This window comes from Poecilia reticulata, chromosome 17 (genome assembly GCF_904066995.2).
Source record: "Poecilia reticulata chromosome 17, P_reticulata-male-v2, whole genome shotgun sequence".
In the NCBI taxonomy this organism is placed as follows: Eukaryota; Metazoa; Chordata; class Actinopteri; order Cyprinodontiformes; family Poeciliidae; genus Poecilia; species Poecilia reticulata.
In genome coordinates, this window is record NC_088846.1 from 4572768 (window position 1) to 4589960 (window position 17193).

The 17193-nt window shown below is 41.9% G+C and overlaps 2 protein-coding genes across 4 annotated transcripts; one reads left to right on the forward strand and one right to left on the reverse strand.

Moving 5' to 3' along the window:
* The first annotated feature begins 242 nt into the window (after positions 1–242).
* LOC103479077 (Y+L amino acid transporter 2) lies at positions 243–10936 on the forward strand. 2 transcript variants are annotated; one of them, XM_008433302.3, is made up of 10 exons: positions 243–395; positions 542–1129; positions 4644–4769; positions 4850–4994; positions 6482–6605; positions 7263–7366; positions 7463–7559; positions 7657–7806; positions 8465–8648; positions 9795–10936. In XM_008433302.3, exons 2-10 carry the CDS (start codon positions 610–612, stop codon positions 9887–9889), a joined length of 1545 nt encoding a protein of 514 aa, XP_008431524.2. In that variant the 5' UTR covers positions 243–395; positions 542–609; the 3' UTR covers positions 9890–10936. The 2 variants fall into 2 exon arrangements, with proteins under 2 accessions (XP_008431524.2, XP_008431523.2); XM_008433301.3 differs by having other exon boundaries at positions 597–1129.
* A 220-nt stretch (positions 10937–11156) lies between these two features.
* LOC145547872 (uncharacterized) lies at positions 11157–16222 on the reverse strand. 2 transcript variants are annotated; one of them, XM_081597740.1, is made up of 6 exons: positions 15924–16222; positions 14445–14612; positions 14154–14262; positions 13521–13631; positions 12161–12248; positions 11157–12070 (listed from the first exon to the last, which is right to left on the reverse strand). In XM_081597740.1, exons 1-6 carry the CDS (start codon positions 15926–15928, stop codon positions 11979–11981), a joined length of 573 nt encoding a protein of 190 aa, XP_081453866.1. In that variant the 5' UTR covers positions 15929–16222; the 3' UTR covers positions 11157–11978. The 2 variants fall into 2 exon arrangements, with proteins under 2 accessions (XP_081453866.1, XP_081453867.1); XM_081597741.1 differs by having other exon boundaries at positions 12170–12248; positions 15924–16218.
* Between the last annotated feature and the right edge of the window lie 971 nt (positions 16223–17193).

The window sequence follows — 17193 nt, forward strand, 5'->3', positions numbered from 1 at the left end:
ACCTTTACCTGGCCTTTAGCATGTCACCTTTGTGTTCAGGTCTGTGTTTAAAGCCATCCTTTATCATAGCACCTCTCTTACCAACAAGTTGGCCAACCTCTGGTCATTGTCTGGACTGTATTTGGGCTCGGAGGCGGCTCGGTTCGCCCTGAAAGGCTTCCTGAAGGCAGGAGCTGCTTGTCTCTGAAAATAGCACACTGGAGGCATGGGGGGGGGTGAACATGTGCTTTGGCCAGTGCTTGGAAAACACAGGTTGTGTTTGTGCAGGCTTGCAGACATTGCAACATCGTCCGACTGTCGCTGCCTCTCAGTTCTGATCTAATCAGTGTCCAACTGGAGACTTGGAGAGGTCACACTGACCCAGGACAGGAAAAGACTCATATCTCATAAACAAGGTGAGCTGACCTGCTAGTCTAAATGTTTGTAGTTGTTACATGTTCACTCTGTATTTCTACCTTAATGACGTGTTTTATAACTTGTCCGTAAGTTGCTGGCATTGGCCTCACGTTGTTATTCTGCAATTTTGTTGTTTGGGAAAAAGCTTCCACCAGTACATTGGGTTCTATCCAATTGTTGCTCCTTTACCTCAACATCAGGACTGAAGCTCAGATGGGGGATTTAAGGCAGACCATAGGGGTCATGTCGCAGACGATATGCCCGAGTTCCCCAGCTGCGTCCGAGGAAGACCTGAAGACTCCAAATGGCGGGCAGCGGGAGAAGATGCAGATGAAGAGGGAGATTTCCCTCATCAACGGGATCTGCCTCATAGTGGGCAACATGATAGGCTCCGGGATCTTTGTCTCGCCCAAGGGGGTTCTGATGTACAGCGGCTCCTTTGGGCTGTCCCTGCTGATCTGGGCCCTTGGCGGCATGTTCTCGGTGTTTGGAGCCCTTTGCTACGCCGAGCTTGGCACCACCATCCCCAAATCCGGAGCCAGCTACGCCTACATCCTGGAGTCGTTCGGCGGCTTCCTGGCTTTCATTCGTCTGTGGACGTCCATCCTGCTGATCGAGCCGGCCAGCCAGGCGGCGATATCGCTGACATTCGCTTTCTACCTGGTGGAGGCTCTCTACCCGACCTGCCAGCCGCCGTACGACGCAGTGCGCCTCCTCGCTGCAGTCTGCCTCTGTAAGGTTGTGTGTGACTTTGAAAGTACCGCTCATCTGTCAGCTGCTCCCTGAGCTAATTCTTCTATTGCTCTTCTGCATGGCATGATGGTCTGTTTTGAGTAGGTGCACAAAACTTTGTGATGCTCAAAAACATCACAAAGTTGAAGTTTAGTTCACTGCCTGGTTTTTATTTCCATAAATTAGATTTATTGTGTAATATTTGGGAGGGCAAGGGGCAAGTGGGGATTAGGTTTGGAGCAGAAGGGGGACTTGCCCAGTGCGCCATTTATGCATGGACCAAAGATAAAATTACAATGTATAAAGAGTAAAAAAAAACAACATAAAAATACATTTCAGCGAAGATGCCTGTTGAAAAATCAACCATACTATTCTTAAAAATGTATATAAAAGCTTCTACAGTTATTACAGCATTCAAAACTAACTTTTTGCATGTTTCCACTGGTGTTTTTTGACAGTTATTCTCTCATGACGAGCTACAACTCAGTCAGGCTGGAAGCAGTGTTGTAACAGTTTTGGCTTTTCTATATAGTTGAGTTTTATTTTGTTGTGACTTTTTGTTTGTCTAATTCTGTTAGATTTGATACGTTTTTATAGTGTTTGCTAGTTTTTATTAGTCATTATTTATTAAATACTATTTAGTTTCAGTTTATTTTTTATTAGTCATAGTGGCAGTCAGTTTTTTCATACTCTGGTTTAATTTTTAGGTGTAAAATTCAAAAGGTCAAAGTATTATACTGTGATCATGTATACATTTATTGGGTAATGAATACTATTAAAAAATATATTCATTTATTGTTGAACAACCAGCTGACTCCGGTCAGCCTAAAAGTATTAATTTTACTTTTAGTCAGAAGAAACATGTTGGTGTAACAGGGTTGACCGTCATGGTGTTCAGGTGGATTCTGTGTCCCAGAGACAAACGTGTTTTGATGGGAGATGTGAGGATCAATGGCAGAACAAACTGTCATAAGACACAATATGGAGTCATAGTGAGATGAGATGTAAAGCAGTTACACTTCAGAGAGGAAGAACTTTATGCTCACTAACATAAATGCTCAGCTTAAATATACGATTCTTGTTGCTTCATAATCCTGGGTCAAAGGGCGTCTTGAGTTGAGTTTCCTTCCAGTAATTGTTGCACTGGTTTCAATTTGCTGGATGTAAAACGATACACGCGAGCTTTCCAGTGTTCACCGTTTCTAATTTTGCTTTCAGCTTCGTTGAAGTCAAAGTTGCTGCTTCATCAAGCAGACTCAGTAGTACATGTTGCAGAATGCCACACTGTGTCTAACTGCCTGGTTTTGTGCTTTGAAGACCCCAGAAAGCAGAAGCAGTATTTAGGCTACAGGGCAACAGCGTCATGAGCCGCTCTACCAGGAAAAAGGTTTCTGTTTTTGTAACCCCATACTCGCTGCGACCCGCTGCAGACTCACATTCTCAGGCTTCTGACAGCCGGGCCTGAGTGGGGATACCATCACCTTAGATGGCCTCCCACCCCATGTTATTTAGTAACTACTGGAGGATTTACTTTACGTTGCCCTCCTCTTCTCTTCTACCAACTTCTATCTGTTCTGTTCTCCTCATTTTTTTTTTCTTTTGCTTTCCTGCTTAGATCAGGTTCTAGATAATGTTGCAATAGAGATACCAGTGACACAAATCCACAGCTAATGTACGGCTCTGGAAAAAATAAAGAGACCGTTGCACTGAACCTCACTGAAAACCTCCTGGTTATTCCACCAAATAATGATTTCTGATCCCTTCCTGAGTTAAAACATTAGCATTGTTGTTTCTAAATGAATATTAACTTGTTTTCTTTGAGGTCTGAAAGCAAGTGCATCTTTGTCGTTATTTTAACCATTTCTCCATCCATCTTCTTTACACCCTTGTCCCTGAGTGGGGTCGGGAGGGTTGCTGGTGCCCATCTCCAGCTAACGTTCCGGGCGAGAGGCAGGGTCACCCTGGACAGGTCACCAGTCTGCCGCAGGGCAACACAGAGACACACAGGACAAACAACCATGCACACACACACTCACCTAGGGAGAATTTGGAGAGGCCAATTAACCTGACAGTCATGTTTTTGGACTGTGGGAGGAAACCGGAGTACCGGGAGAAAACCCACGCATGCACAGGGAGAACATGCAAACTCCATGCAGAAAGACCGGGGCCAGAAATTTAACCCAGAACCTTCTTGCTGCAAGGCAACAGCTCTACCAACCGCACCACTGTGCAGCCTTAACCATTCCTCATTTTCTGCAAATAAATAATACATTTTTGCTTGGAATTTTGGAGACATGTTGTCAGTAGGTCATAGAATGAAAGAATAATGTTCGTCTTACTCAAACATATTGTCTGCCACCCTAACATGAAAATAGCATGTCAGAGTATATTAGCTCTGACATGCTATTACTTTTTTGTCTTGTTTCAAAGGATTACTTAAATATGTTGCTTTAAATAAATAATGCATGCTTTCATCTGATAATCCTCTCTTTGCCAAGGGAGACAAGACCTAGATATCAGTTTGCTTAGCATAAGCTAGTAGCTAAGCTAAGCAAATGTTTGGCTGGCAACCATGGAAAATGACTCCGGTCAGCATGTTGAATTTTCAAACTGACCTCAACTGACTGCAGGCCAACCTATTTTTTTAACTGAATAAGCTAACATTAAAATGATTTGATCTCTAAGGGGCACTCATAGGCTATGCACACAGCAGGCAAATAAGACCCAAACTGTTTTTGTCCAGATGCGACCCATATCCGACTGTTCCACAGCAGTCTGAACGGCCCAATGTCAGATCTTTTCATACCCTAATAAATCCAAATCGCGCCACTTACATATGTACTAAATAGAATACATATCAGATGGTTTTAAAAGCGGTCATGTAGAATTAGAGCGTAGAGCGGTCATGTCAAATTGTCCGACTTTTACGTCATTGAAGTAACAGAGGAAGCCGGGCAAAGTAAGTCTGGACACAAACAATGGCTGAAGCAAATCGTGATCATTATGAAAATGAATTATGAAAGAAGTTTGTGTCACTGAAGTGCATCTCATCATTATCCTGGTTCTGACTGCGCACCCAAACTTCACCGCAGAAGTTGCAGTCAATGCTCCAAAAAAGCCCATTTCTGTTAGATGTGCTTTAATAGTATTAGCTCCCTTCATCTTGCTCTGATCTTGTGACTATACTGTCGGCTCCCATTGCTGAATAAACTTTAAAATCGTCCATTATTACTTCCATTAGCAGTGCGCCACTGTGTGCGGGTCGCTTCGGGGTCTTGAACCGTTCACACAGAGATCTAGTGGCGGTTGCATTTAGTTCGTGGCATGAATGAGCACGCAAAAAATCGGAATAGATCAAGACCTGCTGTGTGAACGTAGCCTTAGACCATAGGCTGGTTACAGAACAGTTCATTTTCATCCCCCCTACAGGCAATTATTTGGTATGGAAACCAAAGTGATGTAAGTTTAACATCTTGGCTATGAGCGTGACCTATTGTGTTCTTTTGTTTCTCCAGGTATATTGATCTTCATAAACTGTGCTTATGTGAAGTGGGGGACTCTGGTCCAGGACATCTTCACATATGCAAAGCTCATGGCCCTCTTCCTCATAATTATTGTTGGACTCCTGAAAATAGCGACAGGTAAGTAAAAACCAAAAGTAGGAAAGCATCAGAGAAAGGGAAAAAAATCACCTACTTTAATCTTTGGCTTTTTTCTGTAGGAGACATAAATAGTTTTGAGAGTCCGTTCGAGGGGTCCTCAACCGATTCTGGAGCCATAGCTTTGGCTCTCTACTCAGCTCTGTTCTCCTACTCGGGTTGGGACACGCTCAACTTCGTCACAGAGGAAATTAAGAATCCCGAGAGGTAAACTGAGCATGCCCAGGATCGGTCGGGAACAGCTCATGTTTGTCGTCATTTTGCTTCAACTCAAACTGAAATCCCTGGGATACAATGCTGCATAAGGGAACAGTGACTTTTTACACTTTTACAAGAAACGGTTGCTAAGTTAGTTGGGCTTCTCAGAACATCAACATTAGTGTGAGACAAAGTCACACTGATAAAGGCTGTTGGCTGCGTCTATATGCGAAATCATCAGCAATTTCCTTCTAAGTTCAGAGAGATTGGTAGTAATCTCTTGGACTCAGAAAGAGGTATTCACAGTGTACAATAGCAGCAACGCTACAACTCTACAGTGGCCAACTGCTGTTCAGTGCTAATAATAGTCATCTTGCAACCTGAGGCCCCGTTTTCAAAGGTGTTCAAAGAAACTGTAACACTTGCATGTCTCCAGTGATCAGAGTCTCTCACTCCGGGACTTAATGAATCAAAGTCTCAGAGTGAAAGTTCTCATTAAAGCATACATGTGGAGAACACACGGCTGCAGGGTTTGTTTTACTCATGAACAGACAGAAAACTATGAAAAAGGCGTGTAGCGTTGTGCTGTGAGTGCTACTTAACCTGTACAGTTTAGCACAATGCTACATGAGCATTGGAGATATGTCACTGTTTTCTCAATGAGGTGCAAGCTTATGGTCAAAAGCACATACGCCTTTCAACGACGTACTAAAATCACACCGCCATCTACTGCCCTGGCATGACAGCTGCTGCAAGTGTTTTGGCGGTTTTGTCTAATTGTGGAACTTTTCTCCAATCAATATCCAAAAATTCCAGTAGTTCCATACAGCGGAATCAGTTTGATGCTTGATTCCAGTTCCTCCTGTCACATGTCGATGCGCCACAGGGCAAAGCACTTAACCCCAATCTTTTTATTGAAGAATGTGTGCCTTTTTGTGTGTCAGATCGGTTGAATGAGGCTCTAGAGTAAAGTGGTTGGTATGACTATAAAAGTGCTGTGTAAAATCTATTTACCATCCAATAAGCCTTTCGAGGTCTCCTAATTTGCCTGGAAGGCAACCCTGACGTTTAGCTGATGGAGGTAAGAGCGTCTTTTGTGTCACAACGCAGATCATTTGGTCGAGCAAACGGCGCAAAAACACAAGTGGTTTCTTGTGAAAGTGTAGATGGTTGATTTCCAGCGGTGTAACGTTGATATGAACGTTACCAGTTTGAGTCGCTTTGAATTGCAGGAGTCCACAAAATCTGGGGATGTCTTCACTTTTTAACAGCCACTGCAATTTCAAATCTTTCCACAACAGACGGCAAAATTATCACTCATCGTAGGTCAACAAAACCTAACCAGACTACACAAGCTATTCCTCTAATAAGTCATGCATCACTATTAAACATATATAGCTCCGTAGAAGCTGAGACCTAGAAAGCTGCGACTAAGTCCAAGTTGTGTCAGTGTTGCAATTCTTTTCTGTACGTCAGTTCTTGTGGCTCTGTTGCAGGAATCTCCCCCTGGCCATCGCCATCTCCATGCCCATCGTGACCATCATCTACCTGTTGACCAACGCCGCATACTATGTAGTTCTAGACATGCCGTCCCTGCTGGCCAGCGACGCTGTTGCTGTGGTAAGAAGCAAACAGTCACCCGAGAGACAAGTCTCACTGATACTAAATATAAAGCTGCTCTAGTGAGGGATGAATGCGGTGGGGCAACCAGGACATTTTTATAGAGGAGCCCAGGCTGTGAGTCTTACTGACATTTTGGCTGGACGGTTTACGTTTCATTGTTTTTCTGCATGACTCAGAACTCTAACATTATAGGGTTTATGTTAGAGTTCTCAGGGTCTCAGGATGCCGGTAATCACAGAGGGTGAATAAAATTTGCTCCTGTTAAGGTTGTGAACATTAACAAAGGCCATAAAGAAAACGGAGTCAGAGCTGATTATGAAAGTTTAGGTTAACTTTTAGAGTTGCACAGCCCTATTTTTCTCTGGAATATGATCCCAAATTGTGCAAGGAAAATGTCAGCCTGGTAGAAGGCTACTGTAAGTCTTTTTTACTGAAATTAGTTTAGCTAATGGGGGTAATACTAGCTAGTAAGTAGTAGGGTGTTCTAACTGTTTTCTTAATTGAAAAACACTAAATGGTATATCTGTTGTTTAATTAGTAAAAGTAGAATCTTTTTTTGAAAGAACTGAAATATTCTAGGCTTATCCTACTGGGAAAAATGGTACAATGTGTATTATTGGAGTATCAGTTTTCCCTCCTTCATTGCCCCCACAGACGTTTGGAAATGCAGTGCTCGGTCCGTTCAACTGGATCGTCCCAATATCGGTGGCCATGTCCTGCTACGGAGGACTCAACGCTTCCGTCATTGCTGCTTCACGGTACTCAGAAAGCATGGAGAAGGTGCTCACATTGAGTTCATGCGGTCAAAAGAACCAGTAGTATGCTCTGCTAATCTTTCCGTTTGTGGAACGCAGGCTGTTCTTTGTCGGGGCTAGAGAGGGCCACCTCCCGGACAGCTTGAGCCTTATCCACCTGAACCGCTATACGCCCGTACCGGCGCTGCTGTTCAATGTGAGGAGCACACCACCATGTTGCAACCAAACAAATGAACGCCTGATCAAAATGCTGAAAAAAAAGACATCTGAATCTTTTTTAACTGTGGCTTCAGGGGGTCATGGGTCTAATTTTCCTGTGTGTGGAGGATGTGTTCCTGCTCATCAACTACTTCAGCTTCAGTTACTGGCTTTATGTCGGTCTGTCTGTGGCCGGCCTCATCTACCTGCGCATCAAACAGCCAGACAGACACAGACCAGTCAAGGTACACCATACTTGATTGGATCTTACTGATCTTTACTTATGAAGTACATGAACATTAATCTTCTTACCTTGTACAAAGTGTTGCTGCAAATCCATAAATAATAGTTTGCAATCGATCGAATTGATGGTTGCAATCCATTGTTGTCTTCTGTTCTCAACAAAAGATTTACGATAAAATGAGTTTAGTTTGCATTCTTGTCTGTTTGTATAGCCGACACAAACATTTAATGATTTTACAGTGAAGCCAACTAAATAAAAGACATATTAGACTTTTGCCTGTTTTTTGACAAGCGTTACAGGAATTCACGCGCACATAGGTTGTTTTGTTGTTTTGACGTCCGTCATGTCAGAGTGGCTGCTTTCCTTAAGAGAGTGACGTCACATACAATGGGTCAGTACTAACTGTTGAGATGTGAGGCTATTTGATGCTATGCTGAAATCATGCTATCAACACGACAACGATCAAATACAGCTTCAGATATTCAACAGAATGAAAGAAAAGCTGCAGTGGTGTGGTCAATGTAAAAAGGATCAGAAATCCTCCACAGTGATGTGACAGATTGACAAAGTTCTACAGGATACAAATACTGGGAAGGTGTTGCAGGAGGTGATTCTACGAGCTGTTGGTCAGTTCATCTTCTGTGTTCCTGTCTCTGCAGCTCAGCTTGTTCTTCCCCATCGTTTACTGCATGTGCAGCCTGTTCCTGGTCATTGTCCCTCTGTACGGAGACACCATCAATTCTCTCATAGGGATCGGCATAGCTCTGTCAGGTGTGCCGGTTTACTATGTCACCATTTACCTGCCTGAGGAGAGAAAGCCCCGATTCATACGCAAACTCAACAGTAAGCTTTATATTTCCTTTTGCATGCAAGCTTAGAAAAAAGAACAGTAAGGATGTTTGTGCTTGCCTGAATATTTCTTTGTTTATCAATGTTTCTTGCCAGTTAGAAGTATTCTGTTGGAAAGTGTTCTGTCCTCCTTTGGATGGTGACACTTCTGCAAAGAAAATGCATTTCTGGACTGAGCAGCAAAGTTTAACTTGTGACCACTGACTTGATTGGTGGTAAGACACCAGACGACGTAGTGGCAATTTGCTCATTAAACAAACAGCGAACTCTGCAGTGTGCAGAAAGAACCCGAAACGGCGTAACTTCCTCATGCTGGTCACCAGCTGGGTCACACTTTTGTGGGACGGCAACCAGCGTTTGTTACAAGTCAGTTGATGGGGTTGTGTTCGACACTTTGGCATCAACAGTTTGTCCAAGTTAGCCTGGCCATTACATTTCTACACACTTCCATTCGATTTTCTGAGATTCCTTTTATTTCTCCAGTAGAATTTCAACCTGGCCAATAAGCAAACAGAAGGAAGAGTTGTGAAGGTTGACGGCGAGTTTCTGCACTATTTTTTGAATTGTAGTTTGCCTCTGATTATAGCTTGACAATGGCAGCATTGTGAACGAAGCCATTCAGTCCGTGTTAGCCACGCTTCCAAATGTCGTGCAATTAAAGATTAATCTTTAATTAAGACATTTTGTTGCTGTTAAAGATGCAGGTCAGCTCAACACTTCTCTCTTCGCAGTGGCTTGTGGTTGTTTACAGCGCCTGCGACTTCCAGTAAGCTTCATATTGCAGTAGTTGCATTATATATGCATTACTGCCGAATGTTAGTGATTGGGTAAAATTGGATCTAGTCGTTTCAAACAGAGTCACACCTCCAGGAAGGAATCGCTTCTCGGTGGCCGAGAGCCCAGACCTTCTGGACGAAGCAAAGTGTAGAACAGGGGGCTGATTTTTACCAATAGTGTGTTTATCACCATCAAACATTGTTGCAATAAAGAAATAACAGACTGCACTTTTCTTTTGCTAACAAAGAAATGACATTTTTTAACAGTTTGCATATTGGTTACACATTTACCAGACATTACGGCAGATTATTCATGCCGTAAATGCTTCTGACATTTCCTTCACTTTCTGTGTCTCTCTCCAAGCCTCTGTCACCAAATACACACAGATGTTGCTCTACTGCTGCCTGACTGAGTTCGACACAGAAACAGGAACGGCGGAAAATGGCAAAACACAGTGAGACGCACGCGGACGACTCCGTTCATCCGGCTGCTTCCTGGGCCCTGTGTGGACCGCGTGACGGTGTTTGTGGGAATTCAGGCCTGCATTTACAAAAAAAAAGGGCCTAAAATCTTAAAAGACTCGCTGAGAAGGAGCGACTCGAACGTGATATTTTTTTTTTCTTTTTCAACTTCTGTATGTTCCGAGGATATCTTCTGTGAGGATTACAAGGTAACATTTGAAACAAATGTGTAGCTAAAGCACACGTGTTGAAACGCTTCGTACAGAAAGGGACAGAATTCAGTCATCTCTGTCTGACAGAAACACATCAGATAGTTTAATTTTCAGGTACGATTTTACAACCTATTTACTCATTAAAGAATCGTTATTATTAATCAAAATCAGCTCTAAACAAATGGAATTTGCAGTTTTCTGGAGGTTTGTTCCAGATATATGGAGCATAGAAGCTGAATGCTGCTTCTCTGTGTTTGGTTCTGGGGATGCAGAGCAGAACAAAATTAAATCACGTTATATACGTTTAATTTGATCAGTACGTGTTATGATATGTATTGCCATATTTTTTTAAGGAAAAAATAACTTCCAAGAGAAATAAACACATATGTAATGGACACAACGGTTTGCCAGCTGGCATGAAATGGAAGAAGAAAAACGTGAAATAGCGAAGAACTGACCTGTTAAGCCATAGACATAATTTTATGTCTATGTGTTAAGCTACTCCAAATGAGCACCGGAAGCACCTGCGGCTACTTTCACATTTCCGCCCAGCAGAGGGCGCTGGTTACGCTGAAAAGCCCGGTCCTCACACAATTAAATCATTATGTTTTGTGTGTGTTGTACAGCTATTACTATAGGTCTAATTTATAGGTTCAAAATGTGTTTAAGATATTATCAACAGAATGAAATAAAGCACCTTACCATCTCAATATGTATCTATTTTCAGTTGCCAAATTTCTTCCAAAACAACAGTGTGTGACTTTAGCTGTATGCTACCTCCAAAAACCTGTAACATTTTGTCATTAAAAGGAAGAAGCATTTTCTATTTTCAGACGGGTGTATCTTGTCTTGAGTGGACTGTGTCTGCTTTGCGAGTCAAACTATATTCAGAATATTGTTGCACAGTATGTGTGGGTAGAAATTAATGGCTGACCTGACTTGCTTGTTCTGTGATGTATTGTCTGTATACGGATGGTAAAAATGGCCAAAAATAATAAGAAAAAGAATCAAAAGAAACAAATCTTTCAATACAATACTTTATTCACTAAAGATTTACTGTATGTTTTTAATTCCTTGATTTGCAAATGTAATCATTCTGCTTAGATGTGTTTTATTGGGATTTTATATAAGACAAACATAAACTAGAACATCATTGTGAAGTTTAAAGAAAGGATTCATAATTCTTTACATATAAAAATCTTATATATCTATATAAAGCATGCAGCCATCTCAATCAGGCAGAAATTCAGTTCTGTAAAACAGACATTTTTTTAATAAAAAGCCAAAAGAATATATAATATTTTACACAAGCCGTGAGAGACAAAACATATGGATGTATGTGTTCTGATCAGATCGAAACATGGTGGTGGCAGCATCATGCTGTTATTCAACATGTGTAAGGAAGCTGGTCTGAGTTAATGAGTGAAAGAAGATGCAGTAATTGAAGTTAAATACTGAAAAAAAAACCTGTCAGATGCTGCAAAAGACTTGAGACTGGATCAGAGACCGATGCTAAAAGGTGATTCTTTTAGCACCGGAAGCATCTGCAGCTACATTCAACCATAAACCTTCAGCCAGAGCGACAATGGCTATTTGTTAAAACGGACCAGTCAAAGTGCAGATATAAATTGCACTTAGACTTCCAAAATTGATGTCCATGAAATCTCTCCATCTAGCCTGACTTTGCTTGAACTGTTGTGAGAATAAGAACAGGCAGAGTATTAGTCTTGATGTGCGCAAAGAGAAGTACACCAAACATGTGGCAGTTGCAACTGCAGTGAAAGTTCTGCAAAATATAGACCTGAATAACCAAGACACTTCTAGAAAAAGAAAATTGTACAAAAAAAAAAAAATCTTAGCCATCTCTTCCTGTCTTAAGAGAAGCTGCAGACGGCTGAGTCAAAACCCGGACAGATCCACTTGTTGCTGAATTGTTTGTATCCTTCGGCGTCGGTCAGCTTGCTTCCTGAAACAGAGAAGAAACCCAGTATCTTACCACCGGATTCCTCAGCAGGAGTGAACACGAGCAAACAGATTTCTGTCTGAGGAGACGTGCTTCTGTCACCGTTGATGAGGTTCTGCAGACTGCAGAAGTTGGTGCCGTTGTCGGCTGGGTCTTTGGAGCCTTCGGCCGTCGCCTCGCCCTGTTGAGCAGAAAACATCGGGAGCAGCTGATTGAGGAATCTCAGGAAGACCGTTGAACTATTTCCTCTGATTTACTGCATCAGACACGGCTTCAGCCTGTGTCAAAGCTGACCCTGACCACACCAAATACTGTTTGGTGTGACTGGAACTGCAGCATCAGTTTTAACGTCCCATTTCAGTCGACTTTGGGAGCAAAGTTAGACGGGCCTGAATGCGGGTAGTTCTGCATTTTAGAAGCAGGGTTTTGTTTAAAAGGCTCCAAGAAGTTGATATCTTACCTGCAGCAGATAACATCCGCCCATTTTTATTCAGAATAAGGTCAGAGGAACCGAGACCAACAGACTCCTCTCATGTTAAAAGTGGAGCAAAGACTTTAACGCATTCATTTTGATTATTTAATTACAGTTTTTAATGTTTTTGTTTCCTTTTATGGCAATTAATCACATTTTCGCTCCAGTCAGAACCTCATTTCCAAAAATCTGACAAGCAACATCCACCAAGCCAAGGTCATTACAGCTAACTATGTCATGAAGCGGTGATTGTGAGGTGGTTAGGAGAAACGCTGAGACCCAGGTTATGGTGATGATGATGATGATGATGATGAGTTTAATGATGAAGGCTCAAAAACAGTCCAACACAGGCAGAGATATTAGCACACAGCTAAATACCGGTAGCAGCTGATACACAGGACTAGAAACGAGAGCTAACGCTATCCAGGACTTCGCAGTTCTACTGGAGAGCATAGACGTCAAACAACAACTAACGTAAGACGGACATGCAAACGACAAGGACCCGACAACAGACAAAGACAACAGGTGGGACTAAATACGCTGTGAGGCTAATCACAGAAACGAGACACAGCTGGGAACAATCAACTGGGAAGACAGAGACTCACAGGGGAACAGACTAACAGAAAAATCTCAAAGTAAATACACAGAAAACACAGATAACAACAAACTAAATAAAAACTGGAACAGCTGATGCTTTTAAATGAGCTTAACTTTAACCAGAAACACCTCAAATATATTTCTTCATAAGAAAAAAACTATAGTAAATCTTATACACTTCTGAGTTAACACAATGACATTGTTAGTTAATTGAATGCATACGACAAGGAAAATGTATTTTGTTGAGAAACGGGGACGTTTCTGCAAGATTGTTCCTGCTCCCTTTTCGCTCGAACGTGTTTGCCAATTAACGATGAAAATCGCTAAATCGAGCAAATAAACCGGTCGATTTATCAGCCTTGAAAGTTTCCCCGCCGCGCTTACCGTCACTCTGCAGATGGTGGACTGCTCCAGAAGAAACTGGAGGACGTTCAGCGTCTTGGTTCTGGGAGACGTGTGAGTGGCCTTGATCAGATACGGAGCTGAGGACACAAGCTGACAGCAGAGGCTGCAGTCAGTCAGCCAGATGTGAAAATGTTTACACATCTGGAGTCACAGCCAAAGAGGCCTTCACATGTTGTGGTGAGCCTGTCAGTGTGATTTTTTCCTTTTTTTTCCCTCCATGGCCTAAAATAATTTGCTCATTTCATTTCTTATCATATCATCTGAAATCAAGAACATGTCATTAGCACACTGACCGCTTCAAAAGTCAGGTCAAGTCATTGTATTTTACCCATAAATAAAATCCAGTGCGGCTTTCAAAGGTCGAATAATTTAGTAAATTATCCACCTATTTCTAGCTAAGAATTAATCCAGAGACGATGCTGGAATTGAACTCACAACCTTCAGATTGTGAGTTTTTTGTCTAATTAGTCTGACTAATCAGAAGCCGTTGATTTCAAGAGTCAGATCATTATTTTGATCGTAACAAACAACGTGGATCTCCTTACTTAAAGGAAAGAAAACTCTGCTTGGTGCGTTCTGATGGAACAATGTGCTAAATGAGAATGTTCTGACCTCGTAGGAACATTTCTCCCCTTCATCCAGACAGCTTCCCTTCACCTGCCAGGTCTGGATCTGGTTCACCAGCCTGCCGCTAACGTTCCCGCAGTCGATGCCAAACAACCTGCCGAGCAGAGAACAGTGATCAGAAAACGCAATAACGGCATTAAATCGATCAGATCTTCATTTCTGGAAGGAGACAGAAAGGAGAAGCAATGCTGCAAACAACTCTGAATGAATCCTTCACAGCGAGGACGGAGGCCATAAAACATTTCCACCCGAATCTAGAAAAAGAGTCAACCTCACCATTTGATTTTACATTGCGCGGTGCTGCCAGACAGAGAGGCAGTCACTGCCGCCGCAACCAGAGCCGAGGTGAAAAAGAAGAAGAGGAGTCTGGAGTCCATGGTGAGGTTCTGTCTCCGAGTCCTCAGGTCAGACGGACCTGGAGGCAGCTGGGTCACAGGAAACAAGCTGGAAACGAGAGGCAGAACCCGGACGAGTTAAAGGGATTTCTACAGGCGTGGAAAAAAAAACACGTGGGAAAGCTGAACGTCCCTGGTGACCTTGGCTGCAACCAATTCACAACCTAATGTGGAACTGAGCAGAAGAAAAAGGTCAAAAGGGGAGCTAATGCTGTTAGCCCAGAGGTCAGGTGCTGGTGGAACAACGGAAAGCACAAGGAAAAAACTTAGATTTTTCGGATATATTTATAAAAGAAAGTGGAATATGTCAAATGTTATGTTATTGCATCAAATATTAGGAGTGTATGCAGCAAAAATAAATGTTGGTGTCTTTGGTTGAAATGCGCCATGTTTGCCTAAACACAGCATGTCAGCACAAAACACCTCATACCAACTGTTTAAGCTGTAGTATGTAACTTTTATTTTAAAAAATATATGTTTTACGTATCTGTTAAAACTGTCACTATATTGTGACGTCGTTGCTCAGTCACAATCTTCAAATCTTTTCATCCTTCAACACTTTTTCGTCCAAGTTTGTCCTGGATTTAGCTTCACCCAGCTTAGCACCAACTCTGACCTACTGATTCCCCGGGGCATGATGCTGCCACTGCCGTGTTTCCACATTGGAGATGGTGTGAACTCCCTTTATCAATCAAGTGACTTCTGAAGGCAACTGGCTGCACTGGATTCTGTTTAAGGGCTGAATTCAAATGCCAAAGACCTTTTAAAGTTTGTTGTTGTTATGTGACCAAGTGGTAAAAATACTTGAAAAATCTCATATTTTAGAGTAAAACCATGGAGGAACATTACTTCAGAAGGAGAAACACGTCTTAAAGCTTCAAACTGAGTTTTTCTGACTCTTTTCTCAGTCATCATTCCTGTAGTGCAACTTTGATCTCGTGGAATTATGTATGGGCTATGTTTGTTTTTTTTTTCTTGTAGGAAACAAACTAGTCAGTGTACATGTTCACATATAGTCATCACGCTGCTGAAATGCGAAGATGTTGAGCTTTTCTTTTTTTTTTTTTTTTTTTGGAACGCAGTTGTCTAACTAATCTCATGAACTCGAATCCTGGTTGGAAATCAGTTATCACCCCCACAATAATCCTTGATTCACAGTTGCAGGAGTGAATTCTGTGCGACGCTGTGGGAACAAGTCAGCTGATGCCAAAGAGCCTGAACTTCTGGAGAGAGAAAAACGCTTTCTGGTCACTTGCTACTAGACTGAGAAAAATTTTCAAAGCCAAATACACACACACACACACACACACACACACACACACACACACACACAGAAAAAAAGGCGGCGGGTTGTAAACACCTCATGAACTTTGCTTCATTGTGTGACGTCCTCACTTCGTCTTCAACTCATACACCCACAAGGTGGGACATCTCCGTGTTTTCTAAGAAGTAACTCCACTTCATACGACACAGTTTTGAACTACTGAGAGACAAAAACAGAAGCAGACCTTGGTCAATGTCTAACGGTGAACCAGAACTAGAAGACAATCATTTCTAAATACTAACGCAGGAGTCATGCAGCCACACAGCCTGACTCCCAGTGAACTCTTCCTGGACCTTGAGGAGTTCCTGCCGCGGCAGTCAAACGATCCCCACTGGGAGACACAAAGGGAAACTGACACCGCATGAACACTGACAATCTGGGACATTCATTTTTTATTGTTGAGTGTCGGCTGCTCCTTCTGGACTCCCGAGAGCACCGCTTTTAAATCTATGAAATGTTTCACATTTTGTCACACAGTAACCACAAACTTCTGTGTATTTTACCAGAATTGTATTCCACCATTTTGGAAATTGGAAAGCAAAGTATGAACACTTTACTGCTTTTTTTTGGTGTTTTTTTTTCCCCACCAACAACAAAAAAGTGAGCATTTGTCATCCTTCCCATTTAATGTGAAATTCCTAAATAAAAAGTTCTCTGTCCAGCTTCATTTAAGTATACTATAAACGCAGCTGTTCTAAAAACAAAATCCTAACACGGATTTTTGCCTAATTTAGTGCAAATATCTCTGTACAACTGAAATAAGATAAAACTAACTTATAAGCAACATATAGGAGCTTGTTTTTGGTCAATAACTTCTTAATATTGATGAAAAAGTACCAGGTCCACTGGCAGATAATTTCACTTATAACATTGGGGAAAATGTCTTCTTATAAGTGAAAACATCTGTCAGTGGAACTAGCACTTCTTTAAATATTCAATGTGAAAGGAATTATTTTCTTAAAACAAGCTGTCAAAGTAAAAACCCAGTTGAGAATCCCCACCCCAAGAACACTTGCAGTATTGACTCTGAGAGGCTGACTTCAAAAAGCAACCCACACTTTTCAGATTTTAATTAGGAAAAAAAGAAACAACTTGAAAACCATGTGTCATTTTCCTTCTGCTCTACAGCCAGGCACTGCTTTGTGACATAGATCTGGGCTGAATGAGGAACTATGTGACACATTTTCCAGATCTCTATCAACAGTTCTTTGTTTTTGCAAGATTCAGTTGGTGGTATGACAAGAAAGTACAGAGTTAAACTTTTGTTTAATTTCCCATCATCAAGTTTACATCTAAAACATGACAG